Below are 14827 nucleotides of genomic sequence, written 5' to 3' on the forward strand. Positions count from 1 at the left end.
ATAAAACAAGCCCTCTGCACAGGATCGCAATGCGCACTTACTACTGATTGGCTGGGTCCACATACCACGTGACACCCTTACCTTCCGAGCTTTTTTATTCTCTCTGTGTGTGGAGTCCAGTGAATGAAGTCAGTCTGCATAAATTCCAGCCACGCATCTTCAACAGGATGGACACGGTACCCTCTCCGAGCGTATATGTTATTATTGTGGGCGGGGACTCAGACAGAGGAAGGAGCGCTGGAGAGTTGTTCATTTAAAATTAATGGCGATATTTCCACGATGAGACTATTCGGGGAAGCATGGATGTTTTCCAGTTATCTTTTACATTTCCACACAGAATAGTCTGTATTATCCCTCGTTTATGTGAAGACTTTCTTCCCAGTAATCTAAACAGAAGCTTCCTAATCACCATCGAGGCTCACCGTCAGTTAATAATTCAATTTTATGAATCTGAAAGTTCATGGAACTTTCATGGAGATACAGAAATGTCTGTCTGTCTGTCTGTCTGTCTGTCTGTGTCTTTCCAACATCAGCATACAATATTGTAAAATGTCATGGCAAAAGAGCTCATATATATATATATATATATATATATATATATATATATATATATATATATATATATATATAGATAGATAGATAGATAAACAATTAGATATAGATCAAAGATTAACTTTCATTGTTGAGGTCCCACGAGAGCCCTAAAGCCCAGTTATTTATTCAGTCAGAGATTTATGATCAAGCCACTATAATTAGTGGAAGTGCATTCATAAAAGTCATTCACATTATTCATTTATGTTCTGTGTTAGTGTGTGTGGATCTGCTTGTTGCTTCCCCTAGTGGTCGAAGTGACTGTGGAGACTGACATGTGTACAGGAGACAGGTTAAATCCCACATACAATATATAAATGTAGATCGAATGGTATGATAATTTTAAATGGAAAAACCTTTTGAGATATACGTTCATATTTACTCATTTTTACTCTGTTGACTGATTCCTATTGAATATCTAATATAGACTTAGATGTTAGATGCCTTTCTTGATTATAAATGTCATCTCATTTCTGTTTATGTAAAGTTTCAGGTAAAGTGTGGTTTTAATCCTGCAGATAATACAACGAGTGTTAGGCTCATGAATAAAAGGTTTGTTTCAGAGTTGTGAGCATACAGCCCTCTCTTGCTTTGTGCAGCTCTCTCTTCTGGTGTACCATGAAAGGGAAACATAATGCTGCCTCACACAATTACCGTGTCAGCACCACTTTACTCCCCCACCGCCACGTGTTTACCTACTGGACTGTGTTTTGATCAATCTGACAAGTAGATAAATAATGTGGAGTGAGGCACGTAGCAAAGTGCCTCAGGTTGACACAAACAGCCTCGCAGTCAGCAGTCAGTTTCCAGTGTCCTTGATCCTGGTCCATTAAGACCGAGAACATCATGACAACTTTGACCTCAATAGCTTCTTCCTGAGAGTTAAGCCATTTTTCACCAACCAATTTTTTTACTGCAAGTCTCTCAAGTGATGCAAGAAAACACTTTACAAACAGTCTGCTCATCAACTTCAGTAAATAACAATGTTACCACTTACTGTGTCTCACATTAATGTATATAAGAGTGAGGCACATACTACTGAACACAATATAATAATATCCAAATACATGAAATATAAATTATAGTAATATTTATTTGTTTTAATTATTAAATCAGCACAACTTTCTCAGTCACAATCAGTCGCTGGCCTCTACTGTATTCTTGTATCTAAACTGTACTTCATTTCGTCTGAATGTACACAGCAATGGAAGGAGTCCATGGCACACAATCCCTTTGCAGCATATCTGTGTCTCAGATGTACTCTTGTCAATATGTGCTGTGAAAGATATCAATATGTATTTAAACAAATGTCATCATGACAAATTCCTGTACATTTATTACTTTGGTTGCTCGAAGAACATTGATCGCTTTTCTCCCAGGATGACGAGGTGAGATTGCCTTTGTTTTGTTGTGCTGGTTGCATGTAGCGACAGGCAAGCGAAAGAACTCACTGCTGTCCTTGATATGTTTGGTCTAACTCAGCATGTGTCTGAGCCCACCCACAACAGAGGGCACACTCTAGATGTGCTCATTACCAAGGGTGTTATTATTTCAAATGTGAATGTCGTTGATGTTGCTTTATCTGACAATTTTTGTGTTTTCTTTGACTTGTCTGTTACACCCAAACCAGCAGTTAGGTCTACAGTTGTTCGAAAAAGACTCATAAATTACGGCACAGGGACACAGTTTATGAAAATGAATAGGTTTGAAAATACCCCGTGTTCTAATGTTGATGATCTGTTGAACTCTTATACGTCAAGTGTTTTAAATGTTTCGGATACCATTGCTCCTGTCAAGGTTAGAATGGTTAAAAGTAGGCAAAGGCACCATGGAGAAAAGAAGACTCGGTCAGGGCACAGAAAAGGGATTGCCGGAGAGCCGAACGGAAATGGCGCAAGTCAAAGCTCCAGGTTCATTCTGAGATTTACAAAGAAAGGTTATGTGTGTTCAACCAGACTTTGCGTAGAACAAGGGAGAGTTATTTTTCTGAAATCATCACAAACTGCAGTAACAACTCTCGGTTCCTGTTTGCTACAGTAAACAGATTAACAAACCCTCCTGATTCACTGCCCTTAGAACTCAATTCTATATCTAAGTGTAATACATTTGCAATATTCTTTAATGACAAAGTTCAAGGCATTAAAAATGCCATCAATTCCACAACACAAATATCTACTCTGCAGCCAGCTAGACACCTAGAGCTGACACATTTCATACCTGTCACTGACAAAAGAGTCGAAGAGATCATCTGCAGTCTGAGTCCATCGACGTGCTGCCTTGATGAGTTACCCACTAGATTTCTAAAGTCTGTGCTGAGCAGTTTGTCACCACAACTCGCTCACCTCAACATCTCACTCCAGACTGGAACATTTCCAAAGGCCTTAAAAACTGCTGTCATTAAACCTCTTCTAGAGAAGAGCAGTCTTGATGCCACAGTACTGAACAACTACCGGCCCATATCAAACCTGCCATTCTTAGGCAAAGTCCTATAAGGTTGTATACCAACAGCTTACTGACTTTATCCTGTCTAACAATGCTTTTGATACTTTCCAATCAGGTTTTAGGCGACACCACAGCACTGAGACAGCTCTGATCAAGGTGACAAATGATATCCGCCTGAACACAGACGCAGGCAAAGTCTCAGTCTTAGTTCTGCTGGACCTGAGCGCTGCCTTTGACACAGTTGACCATGGGATCTTATTACAGAGGTTAGAATCTGGGTTTGAATCTCTGGTACTGCTCTAAACTGGTTCAAGTCCTACCTCGAAGACAGGACGTATTTTGTTGAAATTGGTAACTGTGTCTCAGACCAAATGGCTTTGACCTGTGGGGTTCCCCAGGGGTCAATCCTAGGACCCCTATTATTCAATCTGTACATGCTTCCATTAGGCCAGCTAATACGCAGCTATAACGTGTCCTACCATGACTATGCAGATGACACTCAGGTCTACGTGTCACTGACGGCAGGTGAATATGGGCCTGTAGATTTACTTTGTCACTGCATTGAACAGATCAGTGTGTGGATGCAAAACAATTTTCTCTCTAAAACCTAAAATTCAGGTTAGAAATCTAGGGGTAATATTAGATTCAGAAATGAACTTTAACAGCCACATTAAATCAATAACATAAACAGCTTTTTACCATCTAAAAAAGTCAACAAAACCTTCTGCTTGAAGCTCGGTTTGAATTTAGTAACTTCAATCTGATTACATGAATGGTCACATAGTTTCTATATTATCTGGACAAAATATTCACATCATGCACTTGCATTGTTGCTAAAACCTAGCCAATCCACCTGTCAAAGTCAAGCTCCATTTGGCTTTCACTCATGCACAAGATCCCAAGACACTGATTTCCTTCACTTGGGGAGGAAACTCGTTTCCAACCTGGAAGGAGCAATCCAACATTTTTTGGCAGAGAACATGGCCTCAGACTTGGAGGGGCTGATCCTCATCTCGACCCGATGAAGCCAAGATAACCACATCTTCTCCAAAGAGCACCGGGGCAATTCTGAGCTCCCTGAAATAGACTCTCCTTATCTGGAGAGCCATACAAATCATAAAAGAGAAACTATGTCAAGTGACAAACGATAGCCGCATTGTTCTTCCTGGATCTGAGGTTTGCTGGTATCCACCAGCGGTCTCTCAGATTTCCACCGTGACAGACACTTGTCTGTGGTCAGAAGGTCATCTAAGCCTTCACTTGATGTATATGCACATTGTCATTATACATAATATATATAATAACTCTAAAAAGGTATGGGTTGGGCACCAATATCAATATCAAGCTCCACCCAACTCATTATTTATGCAAATAGAATAAACTCTGTTTGTAAAACTTTTGTCAAAAAATACATTCAGTGTTTATTCAGATTTTGGTGGTGTTTATAATTCTCACTATTTGTGTGTAGGGATAGTAATTGCTGTAATTGCAGCTCAGTTGTTCCCACTCACTGTCATGTACCTCTGGCCTGTTAAGAGTGAATTAAAATACAATAACTATTAAAACCTGGAAACATTGTAGAGCACAATGTAAAACCAGTGCATGTTGGGACTTGTTTTTCCTTCAGCCCTACCTTGCCTTAATGGAAATTACAATCAACAAAATACCAAATGATTAAGAATACCCCAAATATGGCCAATGAAACAGCAACTTAAGACCAAATTAAATATAACTTACATAACAAAGGGAAGGTTAAATGTAGACATAGGTTAACCTACACAGATGCACAAGGGGCAGCAATAAACAATTAACTGTATGCTACAAATTAGCCTTCAAACAATCAAACAAATCTAAATGTCAATCAAAAACAACAACACATAAAGTGTAAATAATTAGATTGAATTAAATCAGATTTAATTATAGGCTCCCCTATCATACTCCTAATTGGCCTCTTAAATTTCCTTCTGCCTTAGTATGAGAAGCCATTCTAATACTTGCTTGACCTTTTTAAGCATGCACCCAAATTGACAAACCAACTGTCAATAAACAAGTGTATTTGGGGTGCTTGGCACCCCATGTAAAAAGGCTGAATCCTTATATACTTAGGATGCCATCAGAGAGAATCCCCAAAGTCACCCTCAGATGGACACCAACAGGGAGACAAAATCGGGGCAGACGAAAAGCAACGTGGCAAACAATGGTTGATGTTAGCTGGGAGATGGAGCTCTCACGGGACCGGGCCGGAGCTTTGGCCGAAGACAGCTGTCAGAGGCAGAAGAAGATTTTAAAGAAACTGATACAAAAAAAGAAAAACAATACAAGTAAGTGTAATTGTGAAATTGTACTTTCAGATCCATCCTCCCCCCCCCACAATTTTCACCAAAAAGTCCAATGTCACCTGCCTCCAGTGTGCTGGAAAATAATTGAACATGATTTATTTAGCTTTGAGTCCTATGGACACTTGATACCTGACGAGTGAGGAACTATCCAGCAGCATTCTGCACCTGTTTTCACTCCGATTACTCCTCTAATGTCCCTGACACCTGAATCCAGAGGGCTTTAAGGCGCGACACACCTGACAGAAGAGCCGTTTGTGTTGAGCTGGAGATTTACTGGCAATCTGGTTTAAGTGCCACACTCAAGGGCATGACCAGGAATACGACATGGGATTTTGACTCTCAGGTTTCCAATCTAGTTTGATGAGCAGCGGGATAAATTGCTGTTGTGCTGGTTTGTTTGTAAATGTGTCATTTGTAATATAAAGAATGGGCAACAAGCCTGCATGCATGGGCAGATATTCACAGCTTAATTGGTCTGTCTGTCTTGTTACTAACAACACAAGTGTGTTTGATGTCCAACTGCGGCTGAATGTACATTATGAAGCGAGAAAGTGTGTTGACTGACTGCCGACAGACTGACAAGTTTGGTTCCTAAAAAAACATATTTGACGGAACTGAATGTTATTATTATTACCATCAATACCTGTGAAATCCTTTTAATAAACCTGCTTTGTCTTCAGCAGTATCATACTGTTTCCTGCCCCTGGAGATTAGAAAACATATCCAACGTGACTTTGAGGACAGCTTTGATAGTTCTGTACGTTTTATCTTTGGATTGTGTGTTTGGGTTTGACAAATTAGAGTTACCAATGGCATTACTCAGGTTCAAGCTTAATGCGTTGAGCACAGCTGCCCTGATGCGTTCTTTTCTACCTTTATTGCTCTTTGATCTTGTCTGGTCTACAACCTATTATTAGTCCGTCCCATCATCCACCCACATGAGGAAACAGCACTTCAGCACACTCTGGCAGCTGGATGATGTTTACCTGCACATCTGTCAAAAAGTAACATAAATAGAGAGGTTATGTTAAGTTTTCAGCCTGAGAGTAAGAGCCCACAGCCAGCAGACAGTTAGCGTAGCATTAACACTGGAAGCAGGTGAAAAGCCTCAAAAGCTTTCTTATTAAAATGTAGTGGAAGAAATTGCATCATATCTCCAGACATATAACCGAAGTGCTTGTTGCTAAGGTAATTGGCTCTTGCTACATGCACAAAGAGTGAAAGTGGTATCAATCTACTCATATGCTAGAGTTTTAGGGAATGATCAGTTTTTAGTTTATAATTCTTGTTGCAGATAGTTGGGCTTACAGCAGAGGTGAAGGAGTCGTATGAGCATCAGATCGTATAAGTCACCCTGCCTAAAGGTCACCCTGCCTGGACTGCAGTTCATACTCAGATAATGAGAATATATTGAGTGTGTCTGAACCTGAAAAGCTCCTTGTAAAGTAAACCTGTGAACCATTCATTATTCATTGTGATTAAGCGTTGCCATGACTCTCTGTCTACTTGGGAGGACCTTACGAGTTTGGCACGACTCCTTGTGAGCATCTGTTTCTGCTGCCAAGTGTTTGTGTGATGACCTAAAAAAAAGAGGCTCAAAAGTCCATGCAAAGAACACCGGTCTGCTATCTCATGGCACATTTAAAGTCAATACAAGAGGGATTATGTTTTTGGCAAGCTTTGATAATGTACTCAACCGAGATTTGTCACAGCAAGCATTTGGGGGTTGTTCATGCAGAACATTAGACTTTGAACTGCAGTCCAGGCAGAGTGACTTTAAGGCAACGTGACTTATACGAACTGATGCTCATATGACTCCTTCACTTCTGCTGAATATGTAAGAAACAGTGAGTGTGACCTTCATAACAAATATCGATAATTTTCAAATGTAGCAGTTTAAGTTAAGCTAAAATTAAATTAATGCAGCAAATCATGACATCATTTATCTTCCATTGCACTTACTGTGTGATAATCACAGAGTTTAAGCAGTTTGTCCAGAAATGTTCTTTTAACTTTCAGAGATGCAGTAAAACTGTGTCAAGTAAAGCACGTAAGCCCAACTATCTGCAACAAGAATTATAAACTAAAAACTGATCATTCCCTAAAACTGATTGATACCACTCTCACTCTTTGTGCATGTAGCAAGAGCCACTTACCTTAGCAACAAGCACTTCGGTTATATGCCTGGAGAGTTAAATATGGCTTGATGGAGCTTTAATAATTAGTTATTACATAATACAAAAAGGTGAAAATTAAACATTTTCCAAGGTATTAACTTTTACTAAATGTATGACTAATAACATAGCTGTGGATGTGAAAAAAGGTTAGTAGACACGGTGTATAAGGCAAGACTATGCTAAGATAACAATAAATGCCTTTTTGATAATTGTAATTTAAAATATAATAACAGCTGCGATGACAATGCTGAAGCGACATTTAGCTGGAAGGTTATGGAAGAGTGTAGCGGACTGTCTTCAATAAATGCTTACGCCAGTGATAAATGTTGGATTACCATTAAACTAGGGGGCTCGCAACAGATAGATTAAAACAAAAATATATCACTGCAGCTTATGATCGCTGCTCGGTAAGGCCATACATAGGCACAGCGCTCTTAAAAATGATAATAAACAAAATGTATTACTAGTGTGGTGCTTCGAGTGAAATTGAAATGGGATCATCAACATAATAACACGCTCACAATGATACTGTTAACACGCTGATATTCAACAGGTATACTATTTACCGTGATCAATCAGCATATCAATTAGCACACACACATATCTGTGTTTTGCTCAGTGTGAGGCCTGACAAATAGAGTCCAAGCTGTTAAAAATAACTTCTATCCAACAATAAAGTTGCCGATGTTTAGCTGACTTGCAGTTCGACAGCTGGTCTTTGTGTACATTGTTGTTACTGAAGAGATCCAGACCTCTTTAAAATGTGCAGTGTAAGGAGTTTTATACCAGTGATGTCATGTTGTCTGACATTAGCAGGTGTCTATAAAACATTATCTATACCTCGTAGGGTTTCTTTTGTCTTTCAAAAATAGGATAGACTAAATGCAGCCGTAGGGTGGCCGGGCTCAGCCTTAGAGATAGGGTAAGGAGCTCGGACATCAGGGGGGAGCTTGGAGTCGAGTCGCTGCTCCTTCGTGTCGAAAGGAGTCAGCTGAGGTGATTCGGGCATCTAGTCAGGATGCCTCCTGGACGCCTCCCATTAGAGGTTTTCCGGGCACGTCCAACTGGTAGGAGGCCCCGGGGAAGACCGAGGACACGCTGGAGGGATTATATCTCCCGGCTGGCCTTGGAACGCCTCGGGATCCCCCAGAATGAGCTGGAAAGTGTTGCGGGTGAGAGGGAGGCCTGGGTCGGCCTGCTGAACCTGCTGCCACCGCGACCCGACCCCGGATAAGTGGGTGATAATGGATGGATGGATGGATGGATGGATAAATGCAGCATTTACTCCAGTTCCCATTTAATATCAGTGTCTGGTCTCACTTGACCCTCCTCAACACAATAAAGCACATCTCTATATTTCTCGCTCTCATCTCAGTGCCCTAATCTTTCTCTTACTTTTCTGTTGTTTCTCTCACTCTGACTCAGAAGGAGCAGGGTGGCACTTTAAACCGTTATAGAAATTAGTTTATTTTCTTTTTGCATGTTTTAGCCATGCTAGCAATATCTCCACAAGTATTGGATGGATTAACATTACATGTTGAAGACATGATCATGAGTGAGGATGAACCCCACAGACGTTAATAATCCCCTGACTTTTAAAAAAATACCCTGAGTGTTACATTTCTTGTGTGAAATATTTCTATATGTATCACAATATCTTTTTTACTATTGGATGAATTTCCATAATATCTGGTAGAGACACTCATAGGGCCCAGAGGAGGAATCCTAAATACTTTGGTGATCTCTTGATTCTCTTCTACCCACCATGAGGTTGATATTTGCAGTTTTGAGTGAAATCTCCCAACAAACACGGATAGCTTGCCATGAAATTTAGTACAACTGTCAAATCTCTTTAGGTCCATTGCACAACATTGGTAAAAGGACACATCTACCAGGATTCCAGCTAGTGATGATTATCAGAAGAAATCACGTACCTTAAAAAGAAATAGTTCAACTTTTATGGAAATACTAGCTTGATAACTGCCAACAGCAGGTTCGCTTAGCCTAGCAGAAAAACAACCGACTCGGTCTGTACAAAGATCAGAAAAATGAACATGAATAAAAATCAACCAAACTCTAAAGTTATGTCTCGTTTGTTTGTGCTCGGACTATTTATATTTATTACTGTCTGCATCAGGTCTTTTGTCATCAAGCTAAATCCTGAAGCGAACAAATCCACACAGCCAGCCACTTGCACACACACACTCTTACAAAGTGTTTGTTTAGTATCCAGTTAATCATTTCAGTGCAGAGTTAAAAGTCTTCTGCACCAGTTTAATGTGGGCTTGATTTGAAAAGACTACAGACATGACAACAACCAGACCAAAAACACAGTACTTATCTCGTGGTAGGCAAGATTTAAGATAATAGTATTTCTTATCTTCAGGATGAAGGTTTGAAATAAACTCTATTAATTAAGTAAGAGTGTATTAAGTATGAAAAGTGATTGTTGTAGCTTGCAGAAGTAACATAACCAACAGACAAAATGTAAGATTTAAGTAAAAGTAGAAGTAGGTTTGATGATCCAACATGTTGGATATCAAATTAAATGTAGACATGTATGACATGTGTCATAATAACTGTTCACATGATTTCTGCAGGTAGACTGTCCTATTTTAATTGCTGCCATTGGTGGGTCATTTCAATATGGATTCAGTGCATCTGTGATGACTTCCCCCTCTGCTGTAAGTAAAATACAAAACAAATAAATCATGGTAAACTGTCAAGAACTGTCTTAATACAGCTATTAAGGCGACTATGAACGAACCACTTGATACACAACATTATGCGTGCATAACTCAAATGAAACTACAAATGTTATAATTACAGTGTATAAAGGAGCTGGTGAATAAAACATGTCTACAGAGATACAGTGTCTCCTTGGAGCAGGGGCAGGTCTCTCTCATCTGGTCCTTCACGTTTCTGCATCGGTGGGTTACTGGGGTCTTTGGTGCTAATCTCAAAATATAGCAAGTCATTGGAAAGAAAGAGAAAGGTTTACATATACCATCAAAATTAAGTTTTAGCTTTTGTTTCCATTTTGCTTTGGCCTCTGGGTTTAAGAGTCTCTGTCTTCCTGTCCCACAGAAAGCCATCCCTTTTATTGAGCAATTTTGTGGCTATAATTGGAGCTGTGTTGATGGTCTTGAGCCAAAGAGTCATGTCTTTTGAGATGATCATTGTGGGACTATTTCTCTATGGCATCAATCACATCTTTATATTCTTTAATTTCTTCGATTACCAAATTCACTTGACAATTTGTCACAGTTTATTATTGACTCTTCTCAAAATGTATGTTTCCCTATTGTACGCCTCTAGGAATCAATTTTGCAGCTCACACTGTGTACGTTATGGAATGTGCCCCGAAGAGCCTGCGAGGGATGGTGAGGTGGCCACCGCTACCTTCCTCTCCTTGAGGAAGCTCAGTGGTCAGCTGCTGGGGATCAGGTGAGGTGGCCGGCGTCATGGATACTGAGTCAAGTAAGAGGTTGGGTGGTCGGTTCAAATGACACCGCCCATGTCTCATAAAGACCCATTGTGTCCTCTCTGTAGGGGGCAACATGGATGAAATCTTAAATGATATTGGTTTATTATATTGATGTATGTTGTGACACTTCTTAAGGAAACACTTAAAGAATGTCTGTTTTTGGAAAAAAAGCATTCCTTGTTAATAATAACATAAGTTATAGTTATATTGTTAATTGCCATAAAGCTTGCCTGCTTACACACTGCAACATTACTTGGCACGGTCTGTTGAAGTCACCCGATAAACAGTGTGACAAAATGTCCGACCAGTTTTGATTGTCAACCATATTGTGCAAACATTCAACATGAAAAGAAAACACTGTATACAAGCCACATTTATATCACTGCAAATAGCAAACATCAGTTATTCTATATTAAATGTAGAGATCCAATTATTTAGGGTCCCGATTAAAACACAAGTTAAAGGAATATTTAGAATTTTTGCCACAGTCGGCGACAGCTTTGAGAGAGACTAATTAAGTAATAACATTTGTGGTCATCTAACTTTTTTATCTAGGATCTTTGCATAATCTGACATTTCAGGTCTTTTGTGGTAATGTAGGCTGCATAATTAATGATCCGCATAATCCCTGCATTTCCCAAACATGACAGCTATTACTTGCATTGTTCACGTGTTGAGTAAAGTTGAGGCTTCCAGTCTGTGTTAGTATACAGCTGTGTTATTTAGACAGAGCTGTAGATATAACATTATGACAAAATACACACGTAGGACTGAATGGGACCATGTTGAGGTTGTAAATGGTTCTTTTAAAGTATTTGGACATTTCGAGAGCAAGCTAGACGAGCTGAAACATATAACTGTATTGTCAGTCCCTTAAATATGAGGCTTAACCCAGGAGCTGTTTAGCTTATGACTGTTTATGACTGGAAACACAGGGAAACAGTTTGCTTGGCTCCTTTTCAACGCACCAACAAGCACCTCTAAAGCTCAATCAACCAAAACTGAAATGTAAAAAGAACAACTTGCCCCATAAACCACTGGAAATTATGCTTAATTTCCCATGAAAGCCCCCTTTTCCCAATCCAAGCAGACCAAACTTTTGAGTACATTTACTTTCAAAAATAGAAACTTGACAACACCCCATTACTTGCTCTTCACTGGACGTTATCCTGTTGTACATTTGAAACAAAACAAAAAAATAGGAATGTGAACGTGTATACATATTAAAGGGGCTTCCAAATAGACGTGCACTTTGGTTCTTATTCAAATATTTCTCTCCAGGTGTACTTTTATTCTTTTGATGTGTTTGGTGCAACAGGAATCCAACAACCCCAGTTACGTTATGCCAGCATGGGAATAGGGCCGTGTGAGTTGGCCACCTCTGCAGCCTGTGTAAGACTCATTTCACTGATTGATCTATTACAATCAGGGACATTTTGAGTATAATATCCTTCCGACATAGATGTCCTGTTTATCTACTATTTCTTTTTGTGATTTCGGAAATCAATTGTGAAAAAAAATAAATGTTCCTCTTCTCTCACAGATGTCTCCATCTGTGATGCCTGTCCTATAGTTAGAGCTCCCCTCTGTGGTAAAATGCTGTAAATGTGTTTTTAAATGTGTCCTGCTGTTAAGAGGATACATGGGAAAGTCTGCAACACCGATCCTCCTCAATGTCACTCACAACACAAAACAAGACATATATTTCTGCATATTTTGATGGTTAAAAGATGATGAGTGATGACTGACACCAACTCAAATAACCCATAAACTCAAGCAGATCTCAAAACAGATCTTTCTTTTTCTTTTCTTCAGAGCCAGGCCTCCTGGATGTCGTACTGCAGCATGGTCCTTATTTTCATCTTCGTTTTCTTTTTTTTTCTGGGGGACCAGGTATGTTTGTCACTCAATATCTTATTTATCAAGGATTTGCATTTCAGTATTCAACAATGATTGCATCTTACTTTAATGTATATCTTCCTGACCCTCAGCTGGAGTATCAGCTCCTCTTCCATCAGACATTTGAACTCAGTCGTACAAAGCTGCAGGAAACACCTTAGCCTGCATCATAAACTGAACACTCTTGTTTTTGCTGGGGATAGTTTTCCCTTTCTTAATGGTATGCCCATAATCATCATTAGCTACAGGCCAGTAGACTAGTGTATTCATGATCATTCAGGTGAAATCAGATTAAATGCTTCACTCAAACTGATTCAGAAATGTACCCAAAAATGCTTTCTTTCCAGGAGAAACTGCAATACTTTAGTTTTCTCACATTCCTGTTTTTCTGCGCCACCTGTGGGCTTGTTCGTGAAATTCAAAGTCCCTGAGATCAAGAATCTGACAGCACTGGAGATTGCTGTGGTTGAGCAGTGGTGGGCATCACAGAATAGTCCAATCTTGTGCTCTTATTATTTACCAAAAGACAGTTTGGCATTGTCAACCATCCATAAACCTATTGAGGGGTTACTTTAAAGTCTTCCTGCACTTAAAATGAAAACATATGCAGTTTTGTATGCCGTGACTGTTTAAATATCTGAATACATAATTTGGTTAATAAATGTGTGGACTTTGCATTTTACTCAGTTCTTAAAAATAGTCAAGGTAAGGACAACAAACATATATTAGCTACAATTATATTTACATCTATCGCATTCTGTAACTGTAATTTTGACAATTGCTATCAGAAGTCAAGTTTGCATTTCTCTCGTGGAATGAAACAAGACACAAAAGAAAACATTAAAAAAAAAATTAAATGTGACATAAGGTAATTTGTGGCTCTTAAAAATAGTATTGGACAATCACCTCTATGTATATGTATCAATTACCTGTATCGTTTGAAGAAAAACAAAACTGGATCAAGGACTCGAGGAAGATGTCTCTCAAACTGAGATGTCTCTCAGTTTGTCAAATAGGTCCATTCCAAAACGGGACACACTCACTTCGCCAGATCAGCCACCATCGCTCAATCCGCTGGTTTCCAGTGCTTGGACCAAAGGTTACATGTCTGTCAATGAAGTTGGCCACCTCAGCCACATCGGTTTTATTCTTTCTACGCCAGAGCTGCTTCTTGCTTAAAATCCTTTCAAGGGTGCGTTCGCTTAGTACAATTAGGAAGCAATTGAAGTATTTCATCTGTTGTAAAACCACATTTAAAGTAGTCTTCAATGTACTCACAATCCATTGCTATGTTAAATAGTGGGTAACCTATGCCAAAGAGCTGCTTCTGACTTGTGGTTAAGTATCTCATCATTTGTATTATGGGCGGAAATGGGTTTCCATAGTAATTCCATACAAACATGCAATTTGTCTGAATTGGGGACATAGGAGGCAGCTGTCTCCCTCGCATAAACATAAACAAATAGACAAAGAATATCTGAACCGTGACTGAGAAGGCCTCCAATAGAGAACCATAAATAGCTCCCGAAGACCTTATGTATTATGTAGTGGAATTCATGTTAGTGTCTCTCAGTCCTGAAAACACAGGGAGGCATCCCCAAGCTATGTGCTATCACATAGTAGGCCTTCTAATAACGGCCGACCTTTGTAGTGATAGTGGCTTCTTAGCATAGTCAGGTGTGTTAAGTTGAGTTAGGGGTAGAAGCACATTTTTCTTAGGGCCCCTGAATTTTCAGAAAAATTCGCACAATTCGCGCCGCCCGACACAAATTCGCATCTAACGCGTCTGCGCATTGACTTTGCATGGGATCTACTCGCGCGAAAAATACGCAACGCGTTTGGTGTGAACGCAGCATAAGAACGGGTTGATGTGTTCATAGTGGCGGGTGGAG

General features: G+C 39.6%; 1 protein-coding gene across 1 annotated transcript; it reads left to right on the top strand.

Annotated features, from left to right (window-relative positions):
- Positions 1-10215: 10215 nt before the first annotated feature.
- On the top strand, positions 10216-14114 carry slc2a11l (solute carrier family 2 member 11, like). Its single transcript, XM_034547260.1, is given in 14 exon segments — positions 10216-10233; positions 10379-10467; positions 10469-10522; positions 10637-10759; positions 10866-10933; positions 10936-10996; positions 11618-11627; positions 12318-12444; positions 12644-12716; positions 12839-12933; positions 13028-13155; positions 13283-13336; positions 13338-13411; positions 13952-14114. Coding segments are annotated over 14 exon segments (1137 nt in total).
- Positions 14115-14827: the final 713 nt, after the last annotated feature.

Source organism: Cyclopterus lumpus, chromosome 12 (genome assembly GCF_009769545.1).
Source record: "Cyclopterus lumpus isolate fCycLum1 chromosome 12, fCycLum1.pri, whole genome shotgun sequence".
NCBI lineage: Eukaryota > Metazoa > Chordata > Actinopteri > Perciformes > Cyclopteridae > Cyclopterus > Cyclopterus lumpus.